The following is a 22,544-nucleotide window of genomic DNA, read 5'->3' as shown; positions in this document are numbered from 1 at the left end:
GTACAAGTAATGTTCACATTTCATTATTTGCCTTACAGATTTATCTATAGCTTCATGTTTAAGAAGATAGCCTTAACCGGCCAGGCGTGGTGGCTCACGCCTGTAATTCCAGCACTTTGGGAGGCCAAGGCTGGTGGATCATCTGAGGTCAGGAGTTCAAGACCAGCCTGGCCAACATGGTGAAACCCCGTCTCTACTAAAAATACAAAAATTAGCCGGGCGTGGTGGCACATGCCTGTAATCCCAGCTACTTGGGAGGCTGAGGCAGGAGAATTGCTTGAACCCAGGACGCGGAGGTTGCAGTGAGCAGAGATCGCGCCATTGCACTCCAGTCTGAGGGACAAGAGCGAGACTTTGTCTCAACAAAAAAAGAAAAAAAAGAAGAAGAAGATAGCCTTAACCATTTAACAAATGGTGTCAGCACAGTGTCTGGCACAGAGAACACAATAAACCACTGTTACTGCATATCAAGATGTCACTATCAATAAATAGGCTTCAAGGCTTATTATGAAAAAAGCACAATAACAGGCATTTGTCATTAAAAATATAAAGATAGAGAAGCCATATGTATTTGTGAACATATTACTAAAAAAGGCAATACAAAATAATGATAGGTAACATTACTTGAGTATCCACTAACTGCAAGATATTTGACCCTATAATATGCACCTTCTATATTTTATCTCACTTTATCTTCTCAATGAGCCAACTTATAACTGGGGACATGAACTCTTAGAGAAGAAAGAGCTTACATAACTTATCCAAGGCCATATATTAGAAATTGCAATGACTTCCAATGTGAACCTATACCTGTCCTGATCCAAAGCCCATCGTCTTCAGGCTCTAAAACTGAATGAATACTCAGACCAAGTGTTATGGAAAGAGAGACTAAAATAAGTGCAGTGCAGAACTAATCTATTTACTTGAGCTCTTGAATTATCAAAAACTGGCCTGTGAGAATGATACATCTTAATTCAGACACTTTCCTAATTGTTTTACGATTGTAGTGTATGTCTGTCCTTCATTGTCAAACACATACATTAACTAAAGTGGAATAAGTAACAAATACAGTGACTTGAAAAAGAAAAATGTAACTAAAAATAACATCAACATTCCCAGGACTTTCCTCAAACTCATTTATTACATATCTATTTTCTAATCTATTCCATAGCACTGTTACTCTTTACATACAATGGCTGAAAATCTCATCAGCAATATTTCAAGAATCAATAAATAAGTGGAATTATTCCTTTTTTAAAAACATTTTACATGATTCTTCCACACTCTCTCAGAACTATAAACTATAAAGCAAAGAATAAATTTTATCTTTACCACACCCCTGGCTGGTTTCTTGAGTATGTTTCTTGAGTGCTATGTTCTTGAGCATTCCATTTTTTTCCCAGGTTTACAGCAATAAAACAACAGAAGTTACTAATGAAAAGAGGCCCACAATGAAAAAAATGTAGACTCTTAAAAAATTAATAGAATTTCCTTTCTTTTAGATTTATTTTCCACCCAAGACTTGGATTGAATTAGTCTTTCTCTAGGGGAAGAAGTGTAAAACCCATTACCACAGTCACTCCATGTCTGAAAGCCTATAAAAAACTGGATGCTTCTTGGAATATTTTGGAAGGATAATTTGTGACTCATAAAGAAATAAAATATTTAAGCAATCTGCTATCTGCACACCATGTATTTGCCTGCAGTTGCCCATAACAAAGTGTGTATACATATGCACCTATGTGAGTGCATATATGTGTGTGTGTGTATATATATATATATATATATATATCTTACAACATGATCCAAATATTTCCATTTTACCTCCCACATGATTGAAAATAAACCATCCTGTTACAAATATTTAAATATAGAATAATATTGCATTGCTAATATATACTTCTTCTAGATAAAAATTAGGATTTTCAAGGCTCCACATTCATTAAATAAACGCAAATATGACAAGTCTTAAATTTAAAAAGCAGCATTAGGAAAAAAAATAAGTCAGAATTATCATAGGCCCTACAATTGTTCTAAAAGAGTTAGTTTTCCCCCTAAAGCCAATTATTTCTCATATTAGACTCATAGTCTTTTCAAAGTAACACTTGAACTTAAAAAAAAAAACTGTAAATGAGAATAGATATTGTAAAAATTCCATCAACTCTACCAAATTCTATTAGTTAAAATATTTCCATTAAAGACAAATTCTAAAAATGCCTTGACTGCAAGAGAATTAGTTATATTTTCTTTTAAACGCAATTTAAGATAGAAAAAAAGGCAGAGAGAAAGCGCAAGAAAAAAGAAGGCAACATAGTAGTATGAGAAAGGAAGGTCATTCTAGAAGAGGAAAAAGACAAACAAATGTCAAAATCAATAGCAGAAACTCCTGAAAAATAAAAAGCATTTCAGCATAATAGCACAATGTGAGTGCCATCATATCACCAAATGTAGTAAATAGAGGGGTAAATGATGCTAAACTGTAATGTATTATGGTTACACATATCAAAGCAATGTAATGTTCTCTGTATGTAAAATAGCAGCAAAACCTAGAGCTGATAGAAGTGCTTACCTGCAAGGAATTCAGAGCATCCATGATCACTTCTGTTTTTATTGATCATTTTACTATGACTCTAAATTGGGTAGCAGTATTCCATTTGTTAAAACAGAAAAGCTAAATTAAATACAGTTGGTTCAAATAGGGAAGGTGGATAACATAGTGGTTATTAATTTAGGTTCCAGAGTTAAGACTCCATAGGTTTGAAGTCCTAGTTTAGCATTTAATCAGATGTAGAGCAAAGGGCAAGTTACTTAAACCGTCCAAACCTCCCTTTCTCTTAAGTGGGTTTAATCAGAGTAACTAAAAGATAGGGTTGTTTCAGAGGATAATGGACAGACTAAAGCACCATGCATACTACAGTACCTATACTATAGTACTCAACAGATGTTAGCCGGTAATATACCAACAACAACAAAAATAGCCTGTGATAGTGAAAACTCAAATTCCAGGCCTCTTGACTCCAAGGGCTACTTCTCTTATGAGACTTTTTTTTTTTTTTTTACAGAGTGAGACACAGTCAATTCAATGAAATAACATCATTCGTTCTCTCACCACAACTGTGCAATAGATCCAGTACCTTGTTCTAAAAAATGCAAAATGTTATTTTGTTTTATAAAATTTTCCATAATAATAATCTGACTACCATACATTAAAATCCTATTATAACTATATATTAGGAAACTAACTGAAAATATAAGGCTCAATGAGAATTCATAATTACTTTTAATTTCTCCATCGAGTCCTTGGAGAATGTTTTACAAGCTGCATCAATTTCCTTTCCTATCACACCAAGAATGGATTCCTGTTCAGTCTCCAAGCAAAGAAGTTGATCCTTGAGCTGCAATCTGGCCTCTTCGATCCTCCTTAAGTGCTCCTCTTCAATGCTTATATGTTTTTCCTAAGGCATTGAAAGAAATTAAACAAGGTGATTACTATTAAGTGGAGGCAAGAAATACTTGTAATATCTGTTCAACCAACCAGAAGTGGATTAGAAAAGAAATCTGATTCCATCAGTCCCCTTATCTACTCATTAACTGAGGTAAAATTATAGAGTTCCACCGTAGGGCAGTTTGGGAGCTGGTGAGCAGATATTTGGCAAACAAAATTATAATAATTCCCTAACCAAAAGAAAAAAAGAAGTAGAAAAAAGAACCTTTTCCCATTTTAATAACATATTCTCAGTAATGAATGAGAGTAAAAACTGATGTCAGACACTGACTTCAAGCTTTCACTGAACATTAGTAAAACACCAGAAAATATAAACTGCTAAATATGATGCTAGTTTCTTCATCTGAGGAAAAAAATAAGTGTTACCACTTTTATCTCATCAAAACATAGCTTTAGAAAAATTCTAAGTTTCAAATGCAATTTCATTTACCACATAAATGCTTTTGAGTCATGAAAATTTGATAAAAGAAAGATGAAGGTACTTTTCATCTTGTCATTATATACTTAACGAAAAGGGAGCCCCCTTAAGAGATTACAAGGACTTGGGGACCCACTCTAGGCAAAAACAATTCTAAATCATTATGATCACACAGTTACATTACTAGAGAAATGCCAAATGCATAGGGCTTGTAATAAAATAACAAAATCACTAGAATTGTATGTCTAAATGGTGGACCAAATCCATGATGGCTAGCTATGACACCTTCGTCATCACACTATAACCTAATCATCTTCAACTGGCCTGCTAAATACAACAAAACCAGGAAAACTATGTGAGCAACAAACCCAACCTGAATTGAAAAAAAATAACATGGAGATCCACTTATTAAGAATTAATCATGAAAGCTAGAATGATACTTTACTAAAAGAAACATAAATGATATTTCCTTTCAATTCAACTTACTTTAAAAACAAATGAAACATCCTCTGCCAGAAAAGACAGGCCCTTTCATAATCTATCTTCTGCACTTCTCTCTTGCCTCATCTTCCTCCTTTCCACTCTATCGGAATTTGATTACTTACAGCATCTTAAATCCGCCTACATATGTCTCCCCAGACCACATCTGACTTGTACAACTCTGCTTGAAGTTGTGCTACTTCAAAATGGGGCCGGTAGCCAAGAGACATTTATCTCGAGGAGTTCATCTTAGTCCATCATCCGGTCTGGATCTCAGCTTTGTAAACCTAGGAACTGGAATTTCTTTTTGGTACTCAGAGAGGTACTTTCAGCAGCAGAGTAACATTAAGCTCACAAGAGATTAATGTGTATGAACTAGAAAGCCACTCGATTAACTAGATTCATTTACGATGAGAACCATAACTACCATATGAATCAGAATGTCCATGTCAGCATAACCAGTACATTTTCTCCCTATAAGCAGATCTAGATGGGAAGGCAAACTATAATCAGACTATAGGTTAATGAACAGGAAATTAGAGCAATGGGAGTTTGTTTTATGAAACGATGTTTAAATGGCATCCGGCTAATGAAAGTCCAGCATGTTCACCACACATCAGGAATTTACAAACCACAATAACAGGAGCTCCATTCTTCTAGGCAGTGTTTGCATGGAGGGTGCTGAGGTGTATCTCCCTAACTTTCTTGTTTTTCCACATTGAGTTTCTGTCCAAACTCTCCCTACCAATTAATACATCATTTCTTTAGATTTATTAATATTTTCCCAAGTCTTGCTCACATCTAGGAGTTTTCTGAAAAATTAACATCCCAGCTCTGAACAGTATTTGATAATTGTATCACTTACACATTAGAAAGCAACATTATTACTAAGTCTCTAGGTGATATTCGCCTCCCTACTCTTCCTGTGTATCTACCATCTATACCTTCTTATCCTTCAAAGTTTATCCTTTAAGATGCTGCATCCTTTCTTCCTGAACTCCTGAAGCAAATCATTCCCATAGCATATTAGGTATATCATAATTTTTTAATTTTTTTCAAATTGTAATATCATTATTTGCTTGTGCACCTATCTCCCCAAATAAACTGCTAATTTCAGGAGTCCACAAAACATGTTTGTAATCATCTTTAAACTCCTCCACTTTGCTGAATAAATGATTTAAACATTTTTTGAAGACTCAAATTCAATATGTTAAAGATGATTTCATCAATTACCATGCAGAGCTTATAACCTTGGAGGCTACTGAGGTGTGCTAGGAGGTTTCTCCCCACACATACATAAGGCCTCCTGATGGTGCAGTATTTTCATGGTCTGATAGTAATAAAGAAAATAAATACTGATGTATTAGAAGACTGCCCATATTTTACATCAAGCAATTCAAAATAATGTTATAATTGATCTTTCTTCTCTCACTTCCCTCAAAGGCAACTCTCTTTCATCCACTACTACCTCTCTGTGGTCTCCATTACTTGTCTCTTATTAATAAGAAGACAAAACTACTTCAATCTTTTGATACTCTGGAGAATGTTGATATTGTCAGAAAAACCTCTATAAGTTCGGTCTCTTTAGGAAACATAGAAAATTTCATTATCCACTTCACTATCCTCTGTGGGACAGTTGTATGCTATGTCCAAGCTCTCTTTGAAGTAAAAGCTGTAGGACTATGGGCTCTCATGGATCTTAAAGATCAGTAAATTCAACTACTTGCTCCTTCAGGATTCCCTTATTTGGCATTTTTGATAGCTGAGTCATCCAACCACTAAATGAACACAAGTGTGAAGGAACAGAGTACCTGACAAAGCCGTAAACTCTCTCCATCAGTGTCCAAGCTATATGCAACAATTAAACTAAACAAAGAAATCCTTCACTCCCACTAAGGCTTCCAAATTTCCAGGTAAAGATTTCTGTTCCATTCCCCTGTTTTTTATTTGATTAGGTTTCAGACACATAGTGGTCTCCATCGTCTGCATGTACTCCAAGACCCTAAATCTAACAGTTAAGTAAGCTCTTCCATACCATACTTCAGCAGTTATAATTTCATTCTGTCATTCATTCATTCATCCCCTCATCCAACAAATATTTACCTAAGTCCTATTCTAGACAAGACATTCTCATGTCCACTACAGATGGAGTAAGGCATTCAAATAAGTAAGGGTAGATGATAATATTTAGGCACTATTAAGGCTATTCCCTGGTCTTTCAGTCAATTTAGAGGGGGCAATATCCCCTGATTCTACAAGATTAACGAAAAGCTACCAAATTTCTAGAGAACCAGAGGCAAAATGTGGCATTTTAGAGAATGATTAGAAATATGGAAGACACAATCTAACTTCAATGTTTCAGGGTGAAAGGACACAGATGCCTGGAGCTAGGGAATGTAGGTAACTTCTTCTGGAGGGTAGGGAGGAAGGCAGATGAAGCTGACTACAGCAGTCTATGAGATCCAAGAAGAAAGATATCCTAGATAATGGCTGAGTTTGAGAAAGAACCTCAGAGAATAAACCAACCCTTTATTTTACATTTTAGGTAACCAAAGCTCAGACAGACTACATAACTTGACTAAAGTGAAAGAACCTATTAAATACAACACCATAACCTGATCCCCTGACTAGTATTCTCTCTTAAAATGCTAGAAAGGCCGAGGCCTTAACATTAGAATTTAGAAAAACAATGTGAAAAATTCAGAAAATCATATCATCTGCAAACAGGGACAATTTGACTTCCTCTTTTCCTAATTGAATACCCTTTATTTCCTTCTCCTGCCTGATTGCCCTGGCCAGAACTTCCAGCACTATGTTGAATAGGAGTGGTGAGAGAGGGCATCCCTGTCTTGTGCCAGTTTTCAAAGGGAATGCTTCCAGTTTTTGCCCATTCAGTACGATATTGGCTGTGGGTTTGTCATAGATAGCTCTTATTATTTTGAGATACGTCCCATCAATACCTAATTTACTGAGAGTTTTTAGCATGAAGCGTTGTTGAATTTTGTCAAAGGCCTTTTCTGCATCTATTGAGATAATCATGTGGTTTTTGTCTTTGGTTCTGTTTATATGCTGGATTACATTTATTGATTGGCATATGTTGAACCAGCCTTGCATCCCAGGGATGAAGCCCACTTGATCATGGTGGATAAGCTTTTTGATGTGCTGCTGGATTCGGTTTGCCAGTATTTTATTGAGGATTTTTGCATCAATGTTCATCAAGGATATTGGTCTAAAATTCTCTTTTTTGGTTGTGTCTCTGCCGGGCTTTGGTATCAGGATGATGCTGGCCTCATAAAATGTGTTAGGGAGGATTCCCTCTTTTTCTATCGATTGGAATAGTTTCAGAAGGAATGGCAACAGTTCCTCCTTGTACCTCTAGTAGAATTCAGCTGTGAATCCATCAGGTCCTGGACTCTTTTTGGTTGGTAAGCTATTAATTATTACCACAATTTCAGAGCCTGTTATTGGTCTATTCAGAGATTCAACTTCTTCCTAGTTTAGTCTTGGGAGGGTGTATTTGTCGAGGAATTTATCCATTTCTTCTAGATTTTCTAGTTTATTTGCATAGAGGTGTTTGTAGTATTCTCTGATGGTAGATTGTATTTCTGTGGGATAGGTGGTGATATCCCCTTTTTCATTTTTTATTGCATCTATTTGATTCTTCTCTCTTTTCTTCTTTATTAGTCTTGCTAGCAGTCTATCAATTTTGTTGATCTTTTCAAAAAACCAGCTCCTGGATTCATTAATTTTTTGAAGGGTTTTTTGTGTCTCTATTTCCTTCAGTTCTGCTCTGATTTTAGTTATTTCTTGCCTTCTGCTAGCTTTTGAATGTGTTTGCTCTTGCTTTTCTAGTTCTTTTAATTGTGATGTTAGGGTGTCAATTTTGGATCTTTCCTGCTTTCTCTTATGGGCATTTGGTGCTATAAATCTCCCTCTACACACTGCTTTGAATGTGTCCCAGAGATTCTGGTATGTTGTGTCTTTGTTCTCGGTGGTTTCAAAGAACATCTTTATTTCTGCCTTCATTTCGTTATATACCCAGTAGTCATTCAGGAGCAGGAATTTACAAGAAAAAAACAAACAACCCCATCAAAAAGTGGGCAAAGGACATGAACAGACACTTCTCAAAAGAAGACATTTATGCAGCCAAAAAACATGAAAAAATGCTCATCATCACTGGCCATCAGAGAAATGCAAATCAAAACCCACAGTGAGATACCATCTCACACCAGTTAGAATGGCCATCATTAAAAAATCAGGAAACAACAGGTGCTGGAGAGGATGTGGAGAAATAGGAACACTTTTACACTGTTGGTGGGACTGTAAACTAGTTCAAACATTGTGGAAGTCAGTGTGGCGATTCCTCAGGGATCTAGAACTAGAAATACCATTTGACCCAGCCATCCCATTACCGGGTATATATCCAAAGGACAATAAATCATGCTGCTATAAAGACACATGCACACGTATGTTTATTGCGGCACTATTCACAGTAGCAAAGAGTTGGAACCAACCCAAACGTCCAACAGTGATAGACTGGATTAAGAAAATGTGGCACATATACACCATGGAATACTATGCAGCCATAAAAATGATGAGTTCATGTCCTTTGTAGGGACATGGATGAAACTGGAAACCATCATTCTCAGTGAACTATCGCAAGGACAAAAAACCAAACACTGCATGTTCTCACTCATAGGTGGGAATTGAACAATGAGAACACATGGACACAGGAAAGGGAACATCACACTCCGGGGACTGTTGTGGGGTAGGGGGAGGGGGGAGGGACAGCATTAGGAGATATAGCTAATGCTAAATGACGAGTTAATGGGTGCAGCACACCAACATGGCACATGGATACATATGTAACAAACCTGCACATTGTGCACATGTACCCTAAAACTTAAAGTATAATAATAATAAAAAATAATAAAAAAAAGAAAAATTCAGAAAAGTTTTCAGCAAGTTATGTGAGGACTAATGTCCTAAAGTAGAAAGGAGAAATCAAAAATTAAATTCTGAATGAGCCTTATTATAAATGAAAATATATGACATATTGACATATTCAGAATAGACCACAAAATCAAAAGCACACTGAACATGCATAATATCCCAAACTTTTAAAGGGGCTATCCATCTGCGCTGAAGAAGTACCTGTGTACACATAAAATCTGCTTTAGTCCAATTTTCAAAAGTGTGCTAATCACACACTGAACAAGGTATAGTTCCATCATCAAGACAGGAAAGGTTTTATGAAGCTTCTATTTTAGGACAAGAAAGGATCATATTGTTGACACTTAAGTATAAAGAAAACGTAAAATAAAACTGCTGGACAATCTCATGATAAACACACACACACACACACACACTCTGTTGACTGGTTTGATGAACTGTCCTATAATTCAAAAGATAAGAAATGCTGTTGTAATTATAGATTTATGTTTCAGCATGCTCTTTACAACTCAGAGCATTCACTTTCCCAGAGGCTCTAAAGATTATAAGGAGACAGATCTTATCAGAAATATAAAAGCTTCAATAACACAAGAGCATGTCCAAAATAGTATCTCTTTGGTAAAAGGTTATGAGATTCCTTCAATGTCTTAAGAGTTCCCGAAATGTCACTTTATTTAGAATACGGCTATTACATGAAGTAAAAACAGTTCATCAAACACCTTAAACAGAAATATAATGTTAAATAAAGTACACTGACATAACTAAATAAATCATTCATTTACAAAGGTAATGGTTTTCCTTCACTGAAAACTAACTTGAGTCAGCAAATGTGACAATATTTCAGTCCCAAGGCCATCTTTACATACGTCAACAAAGGGTAGGGGGAGATAGGATAAAAGGTAGAGAAAGAGAGAAATCAAATAATATTAAAGGCTGAAATAAAAACTAATGCAATTTAAGCAAAGTTACTGGAAATACCGCTTGTTGAAACTATCGACATGCACAAATCCCCTAAAAAGTTTTGAGGAAGAATATTTTCATAACTCAAGATAACTGTTACGCCTAAGCTTTAAATCCAGGACACTAGCATTACAAGGCAAATTATGAAACTATCCTGAACAAAAATTGGATCTGTCTGGAAGCCATTTATCTGACTCTCTAAAGAAGGCTCACATTCTTATACCAACAGTTGACTCAGCTGCAAAGAAGTTAGCATACAACATAAAATGTCAACCAGGGCAGAAACTACAAGGGCAACTAAAAGAGAAGATATCTGCGATGGATACTATAGGAAACTTGGAAATAATTTAAGCTGGAAAATTATCACACAGCAGTTTCAACTGTCTTACAAAATGGCCAAAAAAGAAAAAATAACACATCGAGTGCTGGTCACATCATAACCACTTTTTTCAAGCTTACTTCTTAAAACTAGATTTTTACATAATGGAGAGCTCCTTAAACTCAAAACTTGTCTATATATGAAATATCTAGACTGATATCAAAAAATAAACAAGACAAAGCAAAAATAACTCTAAAATCAAGGGTTCAGATAAGTTTGAAAAATCTCCATGGATTTACCCTACATATATCATTTGCCCTCTGGGAAACCAACTCTTCTCAGGAATATACAGGAAAAGGAAGGTGAATTACTAACTCATTATAAAAGTCCAGTAACACACCCCTCCTTCCTCACCCACATGGTTGTTAGAACAATGAAAGATTACCTGAGTTCTTGCACAGGAATATTAGGTGCCCCTTCTCTGTGCTACCATAAGAAGTTATGATTAATAGTTCATTAAGAGCATGTGAGAGCCTTAGTAAAACAATAGAGTTAATAGAAAAAAGGAATGGCAAATGGAAACACTGGCCATATGATTTGATGCAGGTCAAAACAGGTATGAAAGGCTTTGCAATCTATAACCTCTTTAAAAAATTTCTGCTCTGCCACTCACTACTCTGTGTGTCTTCTAAGTCTGTCTCCTCATCAGACTGTGAGTACCTCTAATGTGAAGATCTTATTCTTCTTTATTTACATATCCCAGCCCCTACTAGACTGTCTCACATAGCAGTCATTTGATAAATCTTGCTGAAACATAAATAAGCTTTTATGTTCTACTCATTGACAAGCATTTTTTTAGCATATTAAATATGTCAAGCATACAACCAACAATACAACGTTTTAAAAATCATAAACAAGAAAAAATTTTAATCTCTGAACTCAAATAACTTCTTGTGCTACAGTAAGTTAGTTCTCTTTTGTTGCCACAGTTAATTATCCAATTCATTGAGGACAATCATCTTGTCAGTAGCTGGCTATTGTAACTATCAAGACAAGACGGTATCACAATAGTGAGAGCCCTGGAAGTGGTAAGAAGTATTCAGATGCAGAATCAATTTTAAAGTAGAGTCAATAAGATCAGCTGATGAACTAAATACGTGTCCATGTGTGAGAGAATGAGCTGATTCTTTACATGTATTTAACAAGCAAAGGAACACTGTGATTTCTACTCTAAGGTTGGTTTCTAAAACAAAAATGCTACCATTTTGTGGGTTAGATACACTCTCTTCCTTCTCCTCTGATAAGCAGAGGATTGCGTCTTACTATTTCCTCCAAAAGAGGGGAAGAAGTTATGATTAATAGCGTGTTAAGAGTATGGAAGAGCCTTAGTAAAACAATGGAGCTAATAGAAAAACGGGATGGCATATCGAAACACTGGTTTTAAGCTTTGATGCAGGTTAAAACTTGGGTGTGAAAGACTTTCCAATCTATAACCTGGTCTTAGGCAGGCTTACAAAAGTTTGTTTCCATAAACGAGAATCAAAAAAATGGAAATTCTAATTCAAACTTTTAACCACATTTAAAGAAATTATTCTGCCTCAGGCTTTTCATTGTCTTTTTCTAGGAAAGTATTGAGCAATACAAAGACGATTAACAGCATAATCAAAACGTGTTAGGATATGTATTGGATACGTTCCTAGAAATTAATATTCAAAGTTGAAATAACAAATACCATCTAAATGATACTTTATGCATTCATTAAGTTTTATTCTTATTACATATTTCTCTCAAGACAAACGCCTGGAAATAGAAATAACATCCATAATTTAAAAATCAGCCAATTTTGATGCATTTCTATTTCTGAAATGAAATATGGACAAGGGAACAAACAACTAGAGTTTCAAATTATGCATTTGGAACGAACATTGTTTAATTTTCAAAAGAAAAAATTATCATTCATCTTGAGAGAAATGTTTATAAGGTTACAGTGTCTTCAATAACCATCAAGATTTCTTCCTCTCCTTTTTTTTCTTAAAGGATACTGAATTTTATTCTGAGTTTTTTAAATTATACTTTAAGTTCTAGGGCACATGTGCACAATGTGCAGGTTTGTTACCTATGCATACATGTGCCATGTTGGTGTGCTGTACCCATTAACTCGTCATTTACATTAGGTATATCTCCTAATGCTGTCCCTCCCTATTCCCCCCACCCCACGACAGGCCCCGGTGTGTGACGTTCCCATTGTTCAATTCCCACCTATGAGTAAGAACAAGCGGTGTTTGGTTTTTTGTTCTTGCAATAGTTTGCTGAGAATGATGGTTTCCAGCTTCATCCATGTCCCTACAAAAGGACGTGAACTCATCCTTTTTTATGGCTGCATGGTATTCCATGGTGTATATGTGCCACATTTTCTTAATCCAGTCTATCACTAATACTGAGTTTTATTCTTATGAAAGAATATTTTTTAAACCTAAAAATGAATGTCCATACAAAATAACCTGTATATAACAAGCACCTTGTAGGTGTTTTTCCTAAAATTTATTGATTATCGCTTGTTCAACATTAAACAACAAAATGAATTGAGTCAATAAACAATTTAAATGCTGATGAAAGAAAAACTCAACAAAAACAAACCCAGACATTCACTCTATGTTCCCTTTTAGGGTCAACCAAAGCCAGCTAAGACTGCTTAACTGAAACAGATGTGATACAGAACTTTCATGTTGCCTATTCCATTGGCTTTTTTCACCTCAACCAATGGTATACACCATTATTTAGCCTGATACCCACACTACGGGTATCACTCACGACTGTGGAAGTAAATGAAATCAAGCTAATAGTAAAGGATTTTAATGGAAAGTGCAGAACATGTTTGCTTTCTCCTCTAGACCCTTGCAGTTATCAACCCCTCAGTGAGTTAAGGATTTAATAGCAGGCCTCTCAATCAAGTCCAAGTCAGGAGTGGGTACAACTGGTAAACTTTGACTTTACTCCTGTAATTCACTTAAAATCAACCTCTTTGATTGTAAATAGTTGGTAGGAAAGTCATTGCCAATTGAGTAATTTCAAAATGGCTTCATCATAGCTGTGTTCTAATTCAGAAAGTAGAAACCAGAAGTACTTCTATCTACCTTTATTTTTTTCCCTTCTCTTTGCCACAGCTACACATATAAATGCATCCTCTCCCTTCCCATTGTATATTCACTTCATTTTTGCACTCTAAACTGTTTTCTTAACATCTGGCATTACATTTCATAAATGGGAAGCACTCTGTTATTTCAGCCTATTCTCTGTAAAAGTCAAGGAGTACTCTGGGCTTAATGGCTACATGTGATTCAATTAAACATACTTAAATGAAAACTCCTAAAAATGGATCATTTGCCTTCAAACATTTTATTATTTTTATTATTGTTTTTATTAAGAAGATGAGAATCTAGCAGGAAATTACTCATAACATCCTAGTTAGTGTTTACTTAGAGTATCTGGTTTAAATTTGCTTCTAAATTAATGTGTGGTGACTACTTTATTCTACTCACACAACTTAAAATATCTGTAGCACCAAAAAAAAGACCATAAGCTGCCTAAAAATGGCCTAAAGTGTAAACATTAAAGTAAATGCTAGAAGTCAATGGCTCATTTGCTTCTATTTTTCTGATTTCTCTACAAAAATCTGAAGTCAGAAAATTCTGCCTGCTACCATCAAATACCTCTTAGTCAAAAATGTGACAATGTGACTTTGCAAAGTAATGAATACTTCATAAAACAGACATCTGAAAATCATATATATTTTTCCCAATCATCAAAAAATAGCAATCCTAAACAGATGGTTAAATTAGAACTGAAACACAAAGTTTAAAAACACTGATTCACTTTTTCCTCTCACAGATATCTTTTATGTGGAAAGATCAGGTTTTAATTAGATTTTTCTAACAAAATCATTGATGACTCACATTCCAAAATTTGTGAGACTAAAAAATAAAAGAGTATATGGTAATTTGTTGAATGCTATAACCCTAAATTTAAATTCAATGCTAAGAGTTCAATGAAAAGAGAGTCATTTTGCTGGCAATAAATAAAGGAGAAGAATACAAGGACTGTATGCTCATATCCTGTTTCTACCATGTTTCTATGCAATGTTGAGCAAGTCACTATATTCTCTCAACTTCAGTTTCTACCATCTGTAGAAATGGGCACCATAAATACACTTGCAAATGTGAATTATAATTACCATTTTTTAAAGATCCATATGTTGTATAAGAAAACGATTTCAAGTGTTTTTATCCAACATAATGACAGCTTTAAAATGTTACTAGGTGTCAATTTATAGATGACTTAAATCTTTTCATGGGAAGGAACAAAAATGCATTTCTATGCATCCTGATCTATTCAACACAAGTTCCTATCAATTGCTATAGCCTTAGATGTCTCATAATTTGTGATCTTAAAGCATCTCTTAATTATTTCATTGAAGTTTTTCTCATCTTCTGAAAGAATTAATAGCAGAAAATAAGGTCCTCTAAAGAGAACTAGCATAGCTATTGAAATAAGGAAGTATTAAATGAGATAGCTGAGTGTCTCCAATTAACACTGGCCAGAAATGGTTCTTACGGATTTTGATCAATGGAAAGAATAGGACTGGTAACCCTGAGTCCTATTTCCATTTCTACCCAAGGATAGCTGGGAGCTCTTAGGTAAGTTAGTTAACTCTTTGGGCCAGAACCTCATCTATAAAACAAAGTATTGGGAGCTGACCTTGTGTTTAAGATTATGTTTAAGCTGACCTTCTGTTTAAAATTCTTATAAACTTTAACACTGATACCAAATGTTTCTTTGGAATTACTGATATGGACAGTACACATGGAAATACAGGGTAGAAGAGGGCAGCTACCCAGCAAAGGCTGCACCCTCAAGGCTGGAAACCCATGGCCCTAAATGAGAACAAAAATTCCTGTTTTTGTGCCCAAAAGGTGCCTTTTGGCCCACCCATCCCTCTATCCGGTACCCGTATAAACCCCAAACCCCTGGCTCCATGAGCAGAAAAGAAGATGAACAGAAGGGCAGAAGAATAGCAGAATGGGGTGATAGACAAAAGAGCGGAGAGTCTGAACATCAAGAGGAGTTACAATGGGGACAGTTGGAGAGGAGATTGGCTGCTGGATGGCCAAACTCCAGGGGAAGATCATTTTCCCACTCCATCCCCCCTCCAGCTCCCCATCCATCCTGCTGACAGTCACCTCCATCACTCAATAAAACCCTCCATTCATCCTTCAAGTCCATGCGTGAATAGATTCTTCCTGGATGCCTGACAGGACCTGGGTACCAAGCAAGCACTGAGTTGTTTAACACTTAAGCCATCTGCAGATGACAAGGCTAAAAGAGCGCACTGTGACACATGCCTACTAGGGCCTCAGGAGTCACAGACACCTACGTCTGGATGCTACTGTGGGGCTGGATCCCAGAGGTACTTGCCCCAACTCCTGCACCTGCCCATCTGTGTGCTCCCCCTCCCATAAGAGGTTTCAGCGCACATGGCAGCCAACAGACAAGCCACACCCCTGTCGCACGTCCTGCGAGGGGGGTCAGGGAACTCTCTTGTCTCATTACCAGCTTTGTCTCAGTAGTCCAGTGCTACCGTATAAACTCTGAGACAATGCTTGTTAAACAAAAGCTAATACGTAGATTTTTCAGGGGCAGAAAAACTGAAAAACTCCTGAAGAATCTTGCAACATTGTCAAGGCTAGCTAACTAAAGGCATAAGACGGCATCTTTTGTAACAGAGGAAACTCCATGTACGGAGGTGACTATGGGTGGATTAAAGGGGAAAAGTAAAATGAAGGTGGCAGGAATCTCTGAATTCCTCCTGGTTTGGGTACCTAGTAACAAGAAGCGTGTTCTCATAATTCTGCCTAGAATATCCAAGAACAAGATATTCTATATACCTATAATTTCTCAGATTCTTGTATATATAAAATGAAAATCATCAGTAAAATTAAATTATTCCTTCACTAATACTGGAAAACAAATGTCTTTATGATGTTTGTGTTAGACTTAGGAAAACAATCTCATAATATTGCTATCATTTTCTTTACAAATTTTTCTCATTGTATATAAATACATCTGCACAAAATATTGTATATATTCTTTGATAAAACAGCCACATTTATAAAACATAAGGATGAAGAAAACATATGTAGTATAAAAAGAATAATTTATAATTTATAATTTTATAAATTTATATAAAAGATAAATTTATATAAAATAATTTAATTTAAAATATAAAATCATTTAATTTATATAAAATATAAAATAAAATTATTTTATATTTTCTAATAATTTACAAAATAATGTTGATTTTCAGTATCAGCTATTTTAAAAATATACAAACATGCTCAAAATTAAAATCAATTTTTTAAAATATATCTACTATCAAACTACCTGACTTTACAAAGATAGCTGATGTCATTTATAAACTCATAACTATTTGCAAATGAATTTTTTTTAATTACATCAGGTGCAGATCCATATAGATCAGGCATTTAAAACCTTCATTACGTAAACTTTAATGCTGACTGGCTGAGCAAAAATGATTGAATTATGCACTAACACTTGTTGATTAACAGATTCCAGTGAAACTAATAAAAATATATTTCTGGTAGAATAAACAGGTAAATGTCATGAAAATGAAAAGATTAATATCAATAAGATTCTTCTGAAACAAAAGAAGAATCGAATATTTCACCGTAAAATGTAAGCAAAAGGAACAATAAATTTTAATGATACTAGGGATGGGAGAAAATTCTTTCCATAATATTTCAGGGTAGCTTTTTTGCCTTGGTTAGAAGCTAGTAATAAAAGTACCAAATGAATACGTAAAAATCTGTGCGTTGCATAACACTTGTTCTCTTTGTCATGTAAAACTGAAAAATAACATTTGATAAAGCAAAATCAGATGTTGGAAAAAATGCATTTTAATACCACATATCACCACTGAATACATGAGGAAAACATGCTAAAGTCAGTTATTCTGTGGATATTTGGCAACGGCAGTGTTCTACCACTGATTAATGCTACCACTGGTGCTAATGATTTACATGAATTTTGAAGCAGTTTTAATACTTCTTAGCTTACCACGTAATAATAACATGACAAGAAACACAATCTAAAACCACACAGTCAAAATAAAAGCAAGACTTTAAAAAAAAGGCTGTGTGTATTGGTAGCCTCAGTAACATCACACATTGACGTTGAGGATGGGCATGCAAAAATACCACTTTGTTAAGCAAATTAGAAAGCGCCCACCCCTTTTGATTGTAGTAGAGCTGTCCCTTCAACCCAAAGGCCTCATTTATCAAATTCATTGCATTGCTTACATTGTAATCTTCAGGCTACTAGTCACTGGGTTTTCCTTCATTGAAAACATATTTTTATTTCATTTTCTTGCTTTTATCTGCCCCAGACTGGCCACCTTATACATGTGTGTATGTGTATTCATATTTCTTTACATATATACATATGTGTGTGTGTGTGTGTGTGTGTGTGTGTGTGTGTGTAAACACTTACCTCTTTGTCCATAATTTACTTATAAATTACCTACTATGTGTCAGGCTCTGTGTCTGGTCTTGGAGATGGAAATATGACCAAGGTGTAGTTCGTCTCCTCAAATTTCAAGCATAATTATAAAAGTGCCACCTGTTTGGTTTGCTTAACACATGTGCCTTCAATATCACTTGCTGATGAACCGGCCAGCTCTTTTCACATGTGTGCCTCCTCTGTTTCAAATGATTCAATGTAGTCTGGTTCTAAACTTCTAATCAGCTAAGTTATGTGGCTTTACAATTAGGTAAATCATAGGCACATTATTTTTATTACTAATACATCATTAGGCTGACCCTACAGGCAGTCATTTCATATAGGCCAACTGGTTGACTGCTTGGTTGAACCAGTAGTCAGCATATATTTGGAAACATAACAATAACAAAATAATGGCAGCTACCATTAAATGATATCTTATTAGATACCAGATATCATGCCAAGCACTTTACATACATTTTCACACCTAATCCTAATAAAGGTATTACTATGCCCATTTAAAGGATGATAAAACTGAGGCTTTGAGTTTTAAATAACTTGCCTAAAGCCACATAGAAAAGAATTCAAAGTTTTACCCATAATCATTATTGCTATACTATCTCTCAAAGAGAAAGTCCGTATCTGTAGTTGGCTCAATCCAACAAAATTTTGATTCATAGCTAACTATAAATGGATCAACACGAACAGCTAAATTAACCTAAAGTACATAGCAATCATGTATATGAAAACTAAATATTAAAGATTAGAGGCTGGGCGCGGTGGCTCACGCTTGTAATCCCAGCACTTTGGGAGGCCGAGGCGGGTGGATCACGAGGTCAGGAGATCGAGACCACGGTGAAACCCCGTCTCTACTAAAAATACAAAAAATTAGCCGGGCGTGGTGGCGGGCGCCTGTAGTCCCAGCTACTCAGAGAGGCTGAGGCAGGAGAATGGCGTGAACCCGGGAGGCGGAGCTTGCAGTGAGCCGAGATTGCGCCACTGCACTCCAGCCTGGGCGACAGAGCGAGACTCCGTCTCAAAAAAAAAAAAAAAAAAAGATTAGAAAGCATATAAACTACATATATGTAAGCATGTTTGTGTGTGTATCTTTAAGATTACATGCCATTTTAGGATACAGAGACCATCTTTTCTCTGCATTAGCACCCATTATCAGGACTTGACTACATAGTTTTAAAAACTGAAAGAGATTTTGTTTTTAAAAATCCCACTATGTGTTAGCCAACAACAAACCTGTATCTTATCTCTGTCCTATCCTCAACATCCAGCACAATGCCTGCCAGATAGCAGATGCTCAATACATAGCAATATTAAAATAAAATCATTAATTCTTCAAGCTCTGTTCTAAAGTGAATGCTCCACTTATATGAATGTGTAATAACACATGCATCTGAAATATCATAAACAGAATCTGTGAAGCAGCATGCATTTATTTTTTTATTTTCTTATTTTTTTTGAGATGGAGTCTCACTCTGTTGCCCAGGCTGGAGTGCAGTGGCGCGATCTCGGCTCACTGCAACCTCCGCCCCCCGGGGTTCAAGTGATTCTCCTGCCTCAGCCACCTGAATAGCTGGGATTACAGGTGCTCGCCACCGCACCTGGCTAATTTTTGTATTTTTAGCAGAGACAGGGCTTCACCACGTTGGCCAGGCTGGTCTCGTACTTCTAACCTCAAGTGATCCGCCCACCTCAGCCTCTCAAAGTGCTGGGATTAAAGGCATGGGCTACCATGCCCAGCTGACATTTTCAACATGTCAAATTTTTAACCACTATTTCTTAAATGCAGCTATGGAAATGTAAAACACATTAATGCAATCTTCTGGCTAACTTCATAATTTCATAAATTAGAATTTTATTACGAAAAAGTTGAAAAATTTAGCATTATCACTAGAACTACAACCTGCCAATAGATACATTAAATACATGTGAACATTAGACCCAAAACAAAGCACGACACAGAACTAAATGACAGCTGTTTTCAAGACTGTAGACCTAAATTTAGCAACACAAGCACATTTAATCATAAACTCCTAACTTACATTTTATTTCCTTGACTTTACCAATTACTAGAGAATTGATATATATATTTAATTTTATATTTATATGTAATTTTTTACTACTCTACATATTAATATATATTAATTATATATAAATAGTAGCAACATTTTATACACAACAAAAAGCGGAAATGTAAGCAAAGCACTAAGAAAGTTTCTTCCTAGAAGTTTATGAGTAGTTTTATGACAACCCACCCAGTGCTAATTCCTTTCATCATAGATTTTAGTAACCCTAATCATGCACATATGTGCATTTATTAGGCCCATGTATATACTGTCTCATCCTATTAACCATACTTTGATGGTCATTTTTTACATTTGACTTCTGTTATCTTCAATTTCAAACCCTTTTAGGAAATGGGTGAAAGAGAAAACAAATTTAAATATTCTGTTGTCTATTCTTAGCTGACTTTTTGCCACAAGAGAACCTCAAAAGTAGTGACTTCTAAAAATATTTATTATTCTATCCAACACATGATATATGAAGTCACTCAATAATTTTACACATCTACTCAAAGGAAAACAGTGAGCCTGGCGGGGATGTACCAAAGTTACAACCTTCTTACTATGAGAATTAATAGTTACAGTGCCTACCACATAAGTGAACACTTAACCATTAGATAATTTGAACCTCAGTTTTGTCACAGACCAAAAGGGAGCAATAAAACCTCATTGCTACAGACTGAATGTGTGTACCCCAAAATTCATAGTTGAAACCGAATCTCCAATGTGATGATATTTGAGGGTGGGAGGTGATTTGGGAGGTGATCAGGTCATAAGGGTAGAACCCTTATGAATAGGATTAATGCCCTTATAAAACAGACCCCAGAGGGCTCTCTCTCCACTTCTGTTATGTGAAGACACAGCAAGAAGAAGCATCTGTGAACCAGAAAGCATGCCCTCACCAGACACTGATTCTGCCAGCACCTTGATCTTGGACTTCCCAGCCTCCAGAACCATGAGAAATAAATTTCTGTTGTTTTTATTCTATCCAGTCTATAGCATTCTGTTACAGCAGCTCAAACAGACTAAGACACTAACCCAAAGAGTTGTAAGAATTAAATGATGGGTAGACATAGGTAAATCAGTTGGCATAAATATCTGACTTATAGTAAATCCTCAATAAACCATCATTCCTTTTTTTTCTACTTCATTTCTAAATTTCTATTTTAAGACACAGAAAAAATTTAAAATCAAATTTTTACACTTCAAATGTATTAGAAGCTGAATGGGTGGTTGAAAGAATAAAAATCACAGCATTCTAAAAAACTGTCTTTTTTGGGGGGCACCAATACAACTTTCCTGTGAAAGACTACAATTATCATTTATTAATATATGAAATATGTTCTAGAGGAAATTAAAATTGAAATTAGAATTTGAAATTAGAATTCACTCATATTTTTACCCTTTCTTCTAGTTGATCCTTCAAATATTGATATTTTAGCTTCAGTTTTTTGTTCTCGTTTTCATTCTGGGTTAATTCCTCTGTCAGCCTGTCACACTGTGATTTCAACTTCTCCAGCTGACCACGATGAACTTTAGCCATATTCTTCTCTTCTAAACTTTCAGCCTGAGAAAAAGAGAAGGAAAAAAGAGAAAGTCCACTAGCCATAGCCAAAATACACCAAACACATTACACATTTTATCAGTGGAAAAACACTGCAAGATTTCAGCTCGTTCAAAGCATTCATATACAAATATTAAAATAAACATAAAGGAAATGTTCTTTGCATTTATTCAATCGCTCATCAGTATTTACCAAGCATTTACAAAGTGGTAGATACTGGACTAGATGCTAAAGATAACAGATGTGAATAGTAAGAGAGTCAGATGCAACAATCTATTTGACAACACTGAATGAGAAGTGCTTATTAAAGGTGTAAGCTGGATATTTTGGAAATCCAAAAAAGAGACACCAGCTCTGCTAAGAGGGGAAGGAATTATTAGAGAAGTGTCTCAAAAGGCAAATACTATGAGATGTTACTGATAAGTTCCCTCGTCTATAGATGGGGCTTAACATTCCTGTTCAACTTCACTCCTGGTTTCCATGAAATAATTGTGTACCTTTTATGTAAGTCATTATCAATACTACTCTTACAGGGCTAAAAAAAATTATGAAGCATAACAACCAAGAAACTACAAACTTAATATGAAAAAGTTGACCAGTTATTTTTTCAACATCAGTAGTGTAGTACAATATCTATTTATTGATCTTTATTTAGGGTATAACCAGAATCAGCTTTCAAAAACTAAACTTTGGGA

The 22,544-nt window shown here is 35.5% G+C and overlaps 1 protein-coding gene across 7 annotated transcripts in view; it reads right to left on the bottom strand.

The window, feature by feature from the left end:
• The window catches only part of CEP128 (centrosomal protein 128), a 636,715-nt gene that overhangs the window by 259,773 nt on the left and 354,398 nt on the right, over window positions 1-22,544 (bottom strand). For all 7 annotated transcript variants that reach the window (XM_063644064.1, XM_063644067.1, XM_055288555.2 and 4 more), the window contains 2 exons: window positions 21,688-21,852; window positions 3,279-3,455 (listed from right to left, as the gene is read on the bottom strand). In XM_063644064.1, the coding sequence (XP_063500134.1) occupies window positions 3,279-3,455; window positions 21,688-21,852 (342 nt within the window). The remainder of the gene's footprint in view (window positions 1-3,278; window positions 3,456-21,687; window positions 21,853-22,544) is intronic.

Source organism: Symphalangus syndactylus, chromosome 8, assembly GCF_028878055.3.
Source record: "Symphalangus syndactylus isolate Jambi chromosome 8, NHGRI_mSymSyn1-v2.1_pri, whole genome shotgun sequence".
In the NCBI taxonomy this organism is placed as follows: Eukaryota; Metazoa; Chordata; class Mammalia; order Primates; family Hylobatidae; genus Symphalangus; species Symphalangus syndactylus.
This window is presented reverse-complemented; position numbering and strand designations above follow the sequence as displayed.